We start from the raw sequence: 14,688 nt of genomic DNA on the forward strand, positions 1-14,688 counted from the left end.
GCGGATGAGGACAAAGGTGGACTGGAGCTCTGATATGAGGGGAAAGGGGTCCAGATGAGAACCTAAGACAGAAATTAATGGGAAACAGGCATCCAACTCCTCCACGCTGTCAGCCCCACCCTTCCTCTCTGTCAGGGGCCAAGTGAGTCACGTGAGTGTGCAGCAAATGGAGGGAGTGACTGGACTGGAGTTCTCAGAGAAAAACACCTTCCCAGGCTAAGAGAAAGCAACCTCCCCACCCCTGCCCACTGGGCAGTGATGCTGGAGATCACTTTTTAGCTTGGAAGTAATTAACACTGAACACACTCCAGGCAGGACTGCACCCAGAGTAGGGGCCAGGCGACCCCCAATCCGCTGCTCTGGGGTAATGAGTGTTCTCCCCACTGGGGCCCAAAGGGAGAGGTGAGCTCCCCCACCCACTTAACACCAAGGAACAGACCCAGACAGCTCCTCCATCCTCTGAGATGGTTTAATATGAGAGAAAGCGAATCCACAATACAAAATTTAAAAACCAGCCCCTTGGTTTCCCCCTCCCCTTTTCTGGAGATGACAAAAAAATGAAATAAAAGAAGGGAGTGTGGCTGCCAAAAGCACTGTGTGGCCGTGGACAGGCCCCAGGTGGAATGTCGGGATGGCAGGACTTCGGACAGAGATGTGGCTTACAGAGATTCTCCCATCCCGACACACACACACACACACACACACACACACACCATGATGCTGATACACAATTGGTCTTTATCTTTATCCCTTGCGATGGGGCCTGGATCCCAGCCTGGCCTGGTCCCGACACGCCCATCCTGGCCCAGATGTGCAAGGTCACTTCTCTTTTTTATCCGTTTCCATCCTTGCATCTTTGGAGTCCCCAGGCTCCTCCTTCGGCATGGAATTCTCCTCATAGCTGAGGGCAAGAGAAGAAGAGGGTGTTGGGAGTTAAGCAGCCGCAGTTTCTAGGAAAGTCAGTGCCTCTGTTTTGGGTGAAAGTGGGTAGGGAAAGTATGGATCAGGACCAAGGGCAGCCAGCTGCACAGAGAGCGGAGCTTTCCAGCCTGCCCCTAGCAGTACAGATCACTGGGCTACGGTTCACACAGAGCAGGACTCCACGCAGGTGGGGAGAACAGCTCCCACGGTCACTGCAGTGTTACACCGCCAGACACTGGATTCAGCTGAAGTCACTGGGAGAGGGGAGGCTGACAACGGCCATCCTGAAGACAACGCAAGATGCACTGTCATACCTCCCTCCCCTCCCCAAATATACATTCCAAACTGAGAAGAGAGGATTTCACTCAGCAGCAAGGCGCACACGCAGGTACACTAACATACGCTCCGGTCAGCCCACTGAGCACGCACGCCGATGGAAACCCCCTTCCGGTCAAGCAACTGAGAATTCAGCTCAAGCCAGCCCTGGCTTGTGTAGGTGGCACGTGGATCTGAGCGCTGGCTCCCAGCGCCACGCAGAACATTCGGGCATCCTGAATAAAAGCATTACCCCTCGACACTGTCCCCTGTACAGTGTGGCACTGGCATTTTCATGAGGCCAGATGGGCCAGGCTGTGAAGAGCACGAGTGCCTGGGACAAGCGACCTTAGTTAAGCCAGCAGCCGAGGGGCAGGCTATTCAGTAAGGCAGATTTAGGTTGTTTCTTCTTTTGGGTTGTTGGCTCTGGCTGTCTGAAGGGAAGAGCGTACGCAGAGGCTAGTCCCTCAGCAGACTTGGCCATTTAAGAGAAGCCCCACACTAGCGACATTAGGAGCTGCAGGGGAAATCAGAGGCGAACCTGGCAGCAAGGCCTTCAGGCAGATGGTGGAGAGCTGAACACGTGCAATGCTGCCACCCATGCCTTGGACACCTCTGAGCTAACGACACCTGCTCCAGCCCCCCCAGGCACTTGATCCTTGGGGGTGCTATTCTGGAGCCTGTGCACTGGGCTCACGAGCTGGGTTCGGACTGGGCAAGCAGGTGGCCTGAAGGTGCTCTGGCACTTAGTGCTGGGACCCAGGACGCCGTCAGGGGAGGGGCACCAATTTAAAGGAGGAAAGAATGAGCCCAGCCCAGCGTAGCGAGGCAGATGGCCACAGCACAAGCCAGACACCGTGGAGCTGGGAAAGAGTTTGACAGAACTGGAGAGACCCTACCTGGCCAGAGACAGAGACAGACAAAGAAAGGGCATCGGGTGCGATTGCTACATGGCGCTGGGGCTTTGCTGCCGGCGTCGGCGGGGACAGGACAGTTTCTGCTGCATGGAATCGGCAAGGCTGGCCGGAGAACCCGACACGGTTGGGAAGTGGGTAAGTCTTGGTGTGTGTGGCAAGATTTCAGCAGAGGATTCATAGCTGCAGGAAAGACAGGAAGCAGGAAGGGGACAGGGAGGAATGGGATAGAAGGGAGAGAAAGAAAGGAATAAGAATCGCTTTGAGTGATATGTCTGCAAACCCTCCGCCCTGCAAAGCCTGCCTGCTGTCTCTTAAACGGCGCTTCTGGCCCTAGCACTGGGGTGAGCTGGGGGGCTCACACTGCTGTGTACGTCATGTAAGCCTGGGGGGGCGTGAGCCTACACGAGTGCAGCTGTATGAGGCGTGAGGGGCCGAGGTCTATGGCATGGCCGTACATGCACGGGACCACGGACAGCAAATGGACAGGGCCCGGCAGGAGAACAGAATCGGGCACCAGTGCACAGAAGTGCACCCAGGGTAGGGCCAGGCCCAGAGGTCTTTGAGAGGCAGCAGACCAATACGTTCAAAAGCTCCTCCATGCAGGTCTGATAGCTAGCTCCTCTGGGCGTGCTGGCTATCGGATTTCCTGGGATTAATTCAAAGCACAAAGGGAGATGGGAGGTTGGGGACCTGCCTAAGGGGGCTCTGCAGCGACACGAACCCCAGAGAGTTAGCTCCAGCCTGCATTCTGCCCCCCCCGCCCGAGCCCATATATCTAACTGTTCCCCTGGCTTCTTCTCCCACGTCTTCCTGGCTGCCCCAACAATCCCCTCCGTAGCCAGGCACAGCAGGCAGATCCCCTCTTCTTAGGGCACTGGTTCCGTGAAGCCCAGCAACGGGTTTACAATTGCCCGGCCATTGAAAATATCGCTGCACGGGGCAGCCATTCTACTGTTTGGGCACCTGGTGCTCTGTCCAAAACCTGTAAGCTCCTCAGAGCAGAGCCACGTCTCCACGTTCAATACACACTGCAAACTGCAGGGATTGCGGGCCGAGAGCTCATGTGGAATTTAGGGCCAGGGACCATCCTCAGACTAAGGTGTGCTGCCAGAAGCGCAGGTGGCTGATGGAGACACAAGGAGCAGTTACCCATCTCAAATCACAGACTTTCAGCGCTCACAGGAACACAGGCTGCATCAAAGCAACCTAGGATCCTCCACCTGGTGGAATTCCTAGGGTGGGGAGGCTTCCGTCCCTCCAGGCACATGAGCTCTATCAAGTTCCATTTCCGCTTCCAAATACTGGAGCAGTTTCAAGAGATGCTGGACCCCAGAAACTTTCCTAAGACATCCAACCCCCGCGGTCTCTGCAAGACAGTGACTCCCAGAGATGTAGAATGTGTGTCCGCCTCCAAGATGCTAGGAGGGTATCGCTCTTCCTTATCACGTTAGTTCTAAGGTGGGCTTGCAAACAATTGAGAATCACACCGGGGCAGGAGCTATGCGTGGCATCCATGCCGGCCCAGCACTCCAGACCATTAACCCTTCTCGCTCTGCCACACGAGTCCATGAGCTCCTTGTTCAAATACCGCGTGTACAAGCAGCTTGTCTCTCACCAGAGCCATCTCTAGCACAGGAGGGGATGCTGCAGCAGGCTGGTGAGTCACAGGCATGTGTGAAAAGTGGCTGCAGGATACCAGGTGCACAGGAAGGATGAAGCCAGAACACACAGTGCCTGCAGCAGCGACTGTCAGAAGCAAACATCAAAGAGCAGGCAGGTGCTGAAGGGACTGGGAAGAGGGGTGAAGTCCCAGCAAAGAGCCACAGTGGGGAAGACGCACAGTAGTATTCCCTGGGCTAGGAGATGGGGAGGGAAAGACTGGTTCCGCTGGCATCCAGCAGGTGAATGACAACTCACCCCTTTACTCGAACACGCTTTTGCCCCCATTCGTTTCTGATCAATCCTGTGTCGGCCCAATGGGTTCAGGCCAGCTGCCAGGCCTGGAGCCGCGGACCCCCTCTGAGCAGACAGAGGTAACAATGCAAGGAGCTTGTGTTTCCATGTGCCGTGGACTGTCCAAGTTCTCCCGTGACATGTGAGAAGGACGCCAGCTCTGGGGGAGGAACTTACAGGGCTCCATTGTGGCTGGGATGGTGCAGGACCCCCATGTTGGGGACAGGCCAGCCAGAAGGTGCCGGAACCAGACTGAAGGGTGCCTGCAGTTGCTGGCCAGCAGGGCTAGAAGCACCCCCTCTGCAGAGCCGGGACTGGGAGTAGCACAGAGAAGAGGGCTACATAGCTAGGACCTGCTCTGGGTGACGGGAAGGATGATTAAACAGGCCTCGTGGCACCCGTGATGATGAAGCATGCCATTACCTCTCCAGGCTGGGCTGGCTCTGCTCCCTTCCCCCAGCATGCACTGCAACAGCTACTGGGTGCTGACGAGCCAGCTGTGCAGGCCCACCCTCTGACTTCACCCCAGCTCATCGGAAGAGTGAGTCACAGTTCACAGTGCAGAGCGATACCAGAGGCCTCACCTGTGTTCCAGCCCTGGCGCTCCCACACAGTTACCCAGGAAGAGGGTAGGGACTGGGCTACAGGAGGAACGCTCCAGGGAGACGTGTACGAACACAGATTCGCTCCCTCCACCCGTACACACGCCCACGTGCCCACAGCATGCCCAGATGCACTCGTCCGTTTGCCTGCGCCCCAGCATGGGAACACCTGCACATTTCAGGCACTCCCAGCACTGCCGGCTAGGGAGCCGTGCCAGAGGCTGACTTACCTGAACATTTCGGTTACTTCTCCCTTCACCAAGGCCACGAGGAGAGGGAACCCAATGCAGGCAGGGACCAGGTACAGCAGGGCTGGCTGAGGGGGAGGAAAAACAGAGGCAATTACTGCATCCAACAGTTAGAAAAACCAACACAGCCTGCAGCACAGGCTCTTGGGGAGGAACGGGGCTGGCTTGTCTCGGGTTCCCGGCTGGTCTCAGTCCCCAGATTATGGAGTAACTCACACACGAGGGAATGCTGGGCATGGCTCAGGGCTAGGGCTCAGTGTCAGATCTTTCCTTTATGCTCCAGAAATCTGTACGCGTCGAGTCCCAACACACCCTGGCACCAGGGTGAGAACGTGACCAGAAGTCCCACACTCTGGCCCAGCACAGAGCACTTCCAGGAAGGGGAGGGCGACACTTTACAGGTGCTGACTTTCTGATAGCCAAGGTTCCGTCTGCTTGTCTAGCACCCACCTAGATGGGGACTAACGATCTGGGGATACAGCCGCAGAGGAGGAGCAGAGAACCCCCAAGTATTGACCACCCCCTCCTCAGAGCAGCCCCTGCCCCAGGCTAACGGAGTTACGTGCTGAGGGCACAGCGGCTGCCACGCTCACTCAGTTTCCACATCCTGTTCATTCCTTCCTCCCCTGCAGGGGGCAGCTGGGAAGCATTAAAACTAGCCAGGTATTTCTGCTGTGCTTGCACCTGCTCTTGCGATCCAGAGACAAGCCCAGCTGATGCTCCCCATTACTAAGGGGCAGGCTGTTCTCAGCACATGAGCAGAGCTCCCCACAGACGTGATGGAGTCACAAAGCCAGGGAGAACCACCTCCCTCCTCCAGAAGACAGTAAAGTGCAGTTATACTAGAGATGCCTGCAGCAGCCTCCACCTTTAGTGCCTGGGAACCCCAGAGCCAGTTTGCCCAATTTACAATTGGAGACAATTTGTCAATGCACACTTCACCCGGGAGCTGAAAACCCTGCTGGCCTGGCTGCCTCCTGCGTCACCCTGGCAGGAGGCACCCTGCAGGAGGAGCTTAGCAGACAAGTTTGCAGATGCATGAGCTCTGCTGTGCTAGAAGCAGTGAACGGGGCAGGCCCCAGTAACCTTTGCATTTCATGCAGTCTCTCCCCAGCCAGGTGCTCCACTCTGGTATGAAGCGCACACCCCCAATATGAAAAAGCAAAGCGGAGCGGCTGTGTCTAGCATCGCTTGCTGTAATGGCAGCTCAAGGTGGTCACCACACAATCTCAGCTCAGAGATACAGAGTCGATTCTCTGCCCTCAAGCAGCACTGTCACCCTGATCGTAACACAAGTCCTGACCAAGCTTCCCCAGCCTGCTGCTGCACATGGCTGCCTGAGACTCAGGGGTTAGCAGAGCGGTAATGGGCAGGGCACAGAAGATGAGGGATTTGCCAGCCCTTGATGGCCAGGGACTGCAAACTCTGTGCAGTGGAAGGCATGCTTTACAGATCCTTGCCGCACAAACACAGGGAGATCTTATGGCCAAAACGGCAGTTTTGCAGCTCCTTTGACAGTGTGAGGCGAGGCCAGCTGGATAGCAGGCTTACCTGGGCATGTTTGAAGATGTGCATGATGAACATGGTCAGGCCCAGTCCAAAGATGTATGCCACAAAGCTGGTATAGAAGTACGTGTGCGTGTTCTTCTTTAAACTATAGGGAAGGGAAGAGAGCAGGATTAACATGGGCCCTGAGAGTGGCAATCCCCAGACCACTCCAGCTGATGGACTTTGGGAGCTGTATCAGGGAAGATCTGCAGCTGCAACACATCCAGACAGGAGACTGACATCCAGGCTGGCAGAGACTGTCGGCACCACTGCTCCTGAGCAGCCACTCCTGCCCGTGCTCAGAGTGGTGCAGAGCATCTGGTGAGAGCAGAGTCCAGTCCTGGAGAGGAGGCTGCCAAGACACGAGGTCTCTGGAAGGATCCTGGAACCCGCAGTCCTTACCCACTAAACACAAGAAGTGCCTGGCAGCCGTACCCCATTAACATGAATGAGGAAGTTGCAATGAGAAGCCCTTCACCAAGGGAGCAGCTCTTCACCTGCATCTCCCTGCACCCATTCCCCAGCTGGGCAGCTGTTTTACTGCAGGCCAGGCCGGGGCAGCAGCTTCAGGTAGAAGCACCCATAGCACTTCCAGTACTGCACGAAGCCAGCACAGATCCATGTGGCAAGTGGAGCGTTTGAGCGGGAGTGGGAACCTGAGGGAAGCGTATTCAGCAGCCCATCTTCCAAGGGCCGCAAGGTAAGCACTGAGAACTAGAGTCCCAGAGACAGGCCGAACGCCATGTGGGAAGGCCCTGCTTTCCCTACACATGTGAAAACAGCCCTGGCAACAGATGCGCACAGACAACGGGTCATGTGTCCAGAGAAGTGCTTCTTGTGTGTGACAGGACGACTCCCAACAGCTTCCCACTGGCCTACACCATCGGCAACAGTGGCCCTGAGTGCTCCTCTTCCCGTCTCCACGTGCCCAACCACACACTGCTGCCTCGCTTCTACTTCTCCCAGCTCCACCACAGCTGTCTCCTCTCTGCTCTTCCTCTAGTCCCCGCATGTGCAGGATGCTGCTCTCACGCACACAAACGCAGCAGTTTCCAGGGTCAAACAACATGACAGGGCCCCAGTCATTTCATGGCCCAGATCACAAGTGACTGCCCCCTGCCCAGGGACTTTCCCCAGCTAGCTCACAGATCTGATCTTTCTGGGCTTGTCCAGCACCAGGCTCTTTTCACTCACGATTGTTGCCTTCTCCTTTCTTCTGCTGCTTTCTAGACTAATCCTGTGGCCTCCTGTCAAAGCTTCCCCAACTCAAGGCTCAGCAAGAGACAGCTGGCCACCCTGGCCTTCCTCGTCTAGTTCAGCAAAGCACTCTGGGGCAACTTACACAAACGCAGTGCAAAACAAAGCTGTCCGGTAGACATGCTCCTAGAGGCACAGCTCACCTGATGTCAAAACGCAGCAGCAGAGCAATGAAGATCCCTGAGGGGTAGAAGCACAGAGTTAGAGAATGGGATGGAGAGATCACCTATCTGACAGCTGGTGCCGAATGCAGAGTGATGAGATGATTCTGTACTTGGCCACGGCCACAAGCACATTTGGGACCACAGCAGCCTCTTGTGGCTGAATTCTATATTGGTCCAGTTCTAGTGAAACAATTCTATTGTACAGCAATGGTTCTCAACCAAGGCACAGGTACCCTGGGGTTACACGGAGGTCTTCCAGGGGGTACGTCAACTCATCTTCGCTACCTAAAAAGCACTGGCGAAGTCAGTACAAACTAAAATTTCATACAATAACTTATACCGCTCTATATACGGAAATGTAAGTACAGTATTTATATTCCAAATGATTTTATAATTCTGTGCTAACAGTGAGAAAGCCAGCCATTTCTCAGTAATAGTCACGGAGACCACTTTTGTATTCTTATGGCTGATTTTGTAAGCAGGTAGTTTTTAAATGAGGTGTAACTTGGGGGTACGCAAGACAAATCCCACTCCTGAAAGGGGTACAGTGCTCTGGACAAGTTGAGAGCTCCTGCTGCTGAGCACCCAACCCCAACCCCTCGCTGTGAAGGGAAATGGCAGGAGCGGGAGGCACTGAAGATCAGGGGAGTAAATACAGGGGCACTATGCTGGGGCACAGGGCAGAGTAAGCCAGTAGAGGGAATGCATCTGAACCCACATGCTCACCCCACTTCCTTTCAGACAAGTGGTCCCTAGCCTGGAATTCAAACTGGTGACCAAGTGCTGCTGTCTCCATCACCATGCTGGGCAGCACAAGAGCACATTCCTTAAGGAACATTTCCCTGGCCCTAACCAGGAAGGGAGGCCTGACGTACCTGCCGCACACTAGTGCTAGATTACGTGACAAGGCCCAGCACGTCTGTGAGCATCACTAGCTGTGCCGCCAGAAGCCCTCCCCTTCAGAGAACACTTTTCAGTCTAAAATGCTTCTAAGCCCATCTGCTCCCACCGGTTCCTTCCCTAGGGGCCCACGGTAGCGGTCGGGAGGGAAAGGGCTCTCCTGAGAGTCCAAACCCTGAGAAGGGGGCGGCAGCAAAACGGCAGCATATCCCTGCATCAGCGCTCCCAACGAGAGCAGCCCAGGCCAGCCAGCCCCAGCTCCCGGCAGCCCCACGCTGCGAGCCTGCAGCAGGCTCTATATGAATGCATGTAACGGAGCCAACTGGTGCTAGGATTGGCAATGGCCTTGCTGCACTTCAGCACGGCAAACAAACTCCACAGCTATCATGACAGCTCCAATGCCAACACCTGGCTTCCCTCTACAACCTTTCCCATACGCCTTCCCTTCTCCTTGCTCCCTTTCCTGTTCCCAGCTTCAGGCTCCCCAAAAGCCAAAGGCTTCTCCAATCTCCCTTTGACAGCCTCCATTCTGGGCTCCCCCTCACTTTAGAACCACGAGACTTTGTCCTCATCCAGCTCTTATGCAGAGGATTCCCTGGTTGACCTGCAGCCATTCAGCTGTATTTGTAGTGTACACTCCACACCCAGGCCCCAGCAGGCCAGAGTCCAAGCATCAAAATCGTATCCTGGGTTGAGTAACACTTTCTATTAACACACCATCCATTCATCTTTACCTGGAATTACAACATCTCCAAGACCCAACATGGCAAAGTTGTCAGCCTCCAGCCCCTTCTCCAGCAGGTCCTGGGGGAAAACCACTGGAAAAGCAGAGAGGGAGCATTACACAGGAGATGAGCTCAGGTTTAAAAGCACAAACTCAAGCTGATGCTTTGGTTGGAGATTAGCAGCAGGTGTGTATACGTACAGGAATGGAAAGACCTACAGGTGAGAGTTCTCTCTCCAAACTCAATCTATTCTTATTGCCACAAAGCTGCATCAACTTACTGCATATCCCCCCACTGCAGGCCCTGGAAAGCAAGGGAACAAGGAGATAAATCATTCAAATCCCATGCACATGACACACTTGCAAGCCAACACCCACAGCAGGTAAATGGGGAGACACATGCCCCATCTACATGCAATTCTTCTGTGCACGGCAGCTGGGCTCCTCCTGGTGAGCTGGGGAAGCAGTGGTATTAGGACATTCAGAGCTTCCTTTGGTGAGGCTGTCCTGACTTCGCCCATCTCGCAGGCAGCAGTGTTGTGTGGCGCCAACTTGGGGGAAGATCACATGGGAGGGGGGGAAGAAAGAGGGAGGTGGGAAGGCTCCAGGCATTCTGCTCTGGGTCCCCCAGCTGGAGATGAGTCCAATAGGGCTGCTCAGGTGGTTTGCAGAAGCTGCTGTCTCTAGAGAGGAGCCGATAGTCTCGGTTCAAGACACTTCACAAGCTGAGCTGTCTCATCTCTCTACCCGGTGTTAGAAGCAGGGGAGGACATGGCGGGAGGGGGCAGGGAGATGGGAAAGAAGGCAGCGGATGGAGCATCATGAACAGCCTATAGCCATCCAGGCCACAGGGGGCCAACAGTGCAGACTGACCCATGCCCGAGATGCAACAGGAATGCATGGCAGGTTTGTCTGGAGTGGGTGGGCTGTTAGCTAATGGAACACAAAGAAACAGGCAACTCAGGAAAAAAGGTGCAGTATGGTTCTTTCACTATATGTTAAATCTGGTAAAAATCTGATATGAATCCAACAGTCCCACAGACTCACTATAGAAATTCCCTGCATGCCTAATAAGAACACAGCAGCAGGAATATAGTATCAACCACCTGACCAGGATGCTGATGGTGACTCTCGGAGATTCAAGAGGCTACAAAAACAGAAACCCCAATAATAACGGGGATTTCGGCTAACCCTGTATTGACTGGGAACACATCACCTCAGGACAGGATGCAGAGATCAAATTTCTAGCAACTGGAACGCACAAGGGGAGGGGCAATTCTTCATTTAGTCCTAAGCAGCGAACATGATCTGGTCCAAGAGGTGAACTGCTCAGTAACAGCAACCAGAAGATCCTTGGAGCGGGGGCGGGAAATATCACAGTAGCATTTCACTTCAAAAAGAGGAACTGCACGAAAACGATAAGGCTAGTTAAATGAAAATTAAAAAGAACAGTCACAAGAGTGAAATGCCTGCAAGCAAACTTTTAAAAAGATATTGTAATACAGGCTCAAAATATATAAAACTAAAACGAAAAAAGTAAGAGAGCCAAAATACGCCACCATGGCTAAACAATAAAAAGTCCTCCTTTAAAAACTGGTAGTCCAATCTTACTGAGGAAAATAGAAAGGAGTGTAAACTCTGGCAAGTCAAGCATAATTGGGCAGGCCAAAAAATAATTAAAAAAGCAACTAGCAAAACAGAGACAAACTAACAGCAATTATTTTTTTTTTTTAAGTACATCAGAGGCAATAAGTCTGCCAAGCAACCAGTGGGGCCAGTGGATGATCAACGTACTAAAGGAGCACTCAAGAGAGGCTAAATGAATCCTTTGCATCGGTCTTCACTGTGAGCGAAATTCCCACGAGTCATTCTTTGTAGGTGACAAATCTGAGGGACTAATGTCTGAAGGAACTGGAGGTGTCACTAGAGGAGGTTTTGGAACAAACTGATAAATTAAACAGTCATAAGTCACCAGGACCAGATGGTATTCACCCAAGAGTTCTGAAGTAATTCAAAGGTGAAACTGCAGAATTACTAATTGTGGTATGTAATGTATTGTTTAAATTAGCCTCTGTACTAGATGACTGGAGGATAGCTAATGTCACACCAATTTTTTAAAAAGACTCCAGCAGCAATCCTGGCAATTACAGGCCAGGTGAGCCTAACTTCAATACCAGGCAAATTGGTTGCAACTATAGTGAAGAACAGAATGATCAGACACAGAGATGAACACAATATGTTGGGAAAGATTCAACACAGCTTTTGTAAAGAGAAATCATGCCTCAATCAATTAGAATTCTTTGAGCGAGTCAAATTTGTGGACAAGTCAACATGCATCTGACAGAGTGGGTATTCACCCATGAAAGTTTATCCTCCAGTATGGTCTGTTAGTCTATAAGGTGCCACAGGACTCTTTGCTGCTTTTACAGATCCAGACTAACACGGCTACCCCTCTGATACTTGACACCATGCAAGGCACTGCGTTTAGCTGTATGGAGTGGAAATCCGTCAACCTCATGAAGAAACTTGCGCAAGTACAGACAGATATCTTCCTTTCCAAATGCAAACGGATGGACATCATACCAAATGGACTGAAGGTGAAATATCCATTGCTATCTACATACTGCAGAGACCACAGTGAGAGATTATGTCATACTCTATCAAAGAAACTGAGGAACCATCTGATCAGCATCCTATACAGCAAACAGGAAAACATCAAAAAAAAAAAAGAGCTCTCCAACCTGGAGACTCTCATAAAATAACCAACCTTCCACACAAACAGACTTTACTAAAATAAGACAGGAGATCTACATTACACACTTCACCTCTCTACAAAGGAAAAAGGACTGTAAGCTGTCTAAACTCCTACCTGCCACATGGGGCCACAACAGTGGTACCCCAACTCACCCAGCAAAATCTGGAGACTAAGAGGGATTCTATGAGCCAAAAGTGTGCTTTTGTTGCCAAGAAGGCTAATGGCATATTGGGCTGCATTAGTAGAAGCATTGCCAGCAGTTCGAGGGAAGTGATTATTCCCCTTTATTCAGCACTGGTGAGGCCACATCTGGAGTACTGTGTCCAGTTTTGGGCCCCTCACTACAGAAAGGATGTGGACAAATTGGAGAGTGTCCAGCGGAAGGCAATGAAAATTATTAGGGGGCTGAGGCACATGATTTATGAGGGGAGGCTGAGGGAACTGGGATTATTTAATCTGCAGAAGAGAATCGTGAGGGGGAATTTGATAGCAGCCTTCAACTATCTGAAGGGGGGAGGGTTCCAAAGATAGTGGAGCTAGACTGTTCTCAGTGGCAGCAGATGACAGAACAAGGAGTAATGGTCTCAAGTTGCAGTGGGGGAGGTCTAGGTTGGATATTAGGAAACACTATTTCACTAGGAGGGTGGTGAAGCACTGGAATGCGTTACCTAGGGAAATGGTGGAATCTCCATCCTTAGAGATTTTTAGGGCCTGGCTTGACAAAGCCCTGGCTGGGATGATTTAGTTGGGGATTGGTCCTGCTTTGAGCAGGGGATTGGACTAGATAACCTCCTGAGGTCTCTTCCAACCCCGATATTCTGTGATTCTATTCCAGCTTTACATGCAAATCCCCACGCAGCCTGAACTGTGGTGCAGCTACCAACACCCCAGAATACATCAGATTCCATGGCTTCAGGTACCTTTCAGATCCCGTGTCTGATGCACCTGCCTTGTGCAGTGGCTGTAGAATCTCACTTCATACATCTGAGGTGACCCTGAGTCCCGATGATTCCCACCTTAAAGGCTTTGTACTGACCCCCTTCACTGGCTGGGTCAGGTCTCTGCAGATATTCCCGCCCAATCATCAGAGACCTGAATGCCCACGTCCAACGCTACCCTGTCTGGCAGGTGTATTGTACTTCATGGTGTGCCAGTGACAGGACACGCTGGAAAGACCTATACAGATCTAGAGCAAATGGCTGCGAGAGGATCCAAATTCCTCTTGGACAGAGTGTAAGCAGGGATACGATTCCAACTCTGAGAGAGGGAGCCCAGAAAAGAATCGACTCATGAACAGGGGCACGCACAATAGAATGTAAAACAAGCCAGGTGGAGTACAGAGCCCAGGCAGCGAGGGTGGTGGGCAGGAGACAGGACAGGTCCTCCCAGAAAGCAGGCAAGATCTACTCACGTTTTATTGGTGCCTCAAATGATTTGGCAACAGTCACCATCACGTTGGTGCCAAAAACCTAGGAGCAAACAGTCCAAAGTGAAAACAGAGGCCCAAGTAATAACGAAAGAAGCCATTCTATTACAGCGGCCTAGCTGCAGCTACCACCACCAGAGCCAGTTGTGATCACAGCAGCTGAGCTCCCGACAGGCACAGAAACACAGTATTCACTTTCTACTGATTCACATTAGTTGAGTGTGAAGCCAGAGTAACAGGAGTGCAGCAACTCTCCCCAAAGAACCTTATTTCTGGAGTTTAAAGTACTTGCTCTCGACACACCCACATCATATCTTGTTTGAAAGATTATTTTAGGTACATTTAGATGAGGGATTATGTGGAATTGTCAAGTGGTGCCATAAGCTTGTATGTAAGGTGAAACAATAGTACACAAAATGAGAAAGTCATTTTTTGGACTGTTCCAGAAACACTAGCATGACTACGACTGGAGTTTTTACTGTTTAGATTAATTTCAACATCTTATTATGGTATTTATTGGTGAAAACTACCAAACAGCAATGTATTAAAAGACCTGTATTGGTTTTGCACGGGTGTTTTTCCCATAAGTTATGCTGTTCAGCATGTGGCAAAAATGGTGAAGATCAACTTTCTGTAATACAGTAACACGAACCATTTTCACATCATATGAGATACTTTGACAATTAAGAATACAAGTGATGGGATGGGGAGGGATACCTCAGTGGCTTGAGCATTGGCCTGCTAAACCCAGGGCTGTGAGTTCAATCCTTGAGGGGGCCCACTTAGGGAACTGGTTTAAAAATCTGTCTGGGGACTGGTCCTGCTTTAAGCAGAGGGTTGGACTAGATAGACTCATAGACTCATAGACTCTAGGACTGGAAGGGACCTCTTGAGGTCATCGAGTCCAGTCCCCTGCCCTCATGGCAGGACCAAATACTGTCTAGACCATCCCTGATAG

General features: G+C 52.0%; 1 protein-coding gene across 2 annotated transcripts in view; it reads right to left on the reverse strand.

Annotated features, from left to right (window-relative positions):
* Positions 1 to 451: 451 nt before the first annotated feature.
* Positions 452 to 14,688, reverse strand: part of HM13 (histocompatibility minor 13) — a 33,137-nt gene continuing 18,900 nt past the window's right edge. The window contains exons 7-13 of one of the 2 annotated variants that reach the window (XM_030533178.1): positions 13,716 to 13,773; positions 9,560 to 9,643; positions 7,905 to 7,941; positions 6,508 to 6,610; positions 4,939 to 5,024; positions 2,136 to 2,333; positions 816 to 901 (exon numbers count right to left, since the gene is read on the reverse strand). In XM_030533178.1, coding sequence (XP_030389038.1) covers positions 2,183 to 2,333; positions 4,939 to 5,024; positions 6,508 to 6,610; positions 7,905 to 7,941; positions 9,560 to 9,643; positions 13,716 to 13,773 — 519 coding nt within the window. In that variant the 3' untranslated portion in view covers positions 816 to 901; positions 2,136 to 2,182. Of the gene's footprint in view, positions 902 to 2,135; positions 2,334 to 4,938; positions 5,025 to 6,507; positions 6,611 to 7,904; positions 7,942 to 9,559; positions 9,644 to 13,715; positions 13,774 to 14,688 lie in introns of both variants that reach the window. The other variant, XM_030533179.1, reaches the window with a different exon arrangement.

Source organism: Gopherus evgoodei, chromosome 14 (assembly GCF_007399415.2).
Source record: "Gopherus evgoodei ecotype Sinaloan lineage chromosome 14, rGopEvg1_v1.p, whole genome shotgun sequence".
Lineage (NCBI taxonomy): Eukaryota > Metazoa > Chordata > Testudines > Testudinidae > Gopherus > Gopherus evgoodei.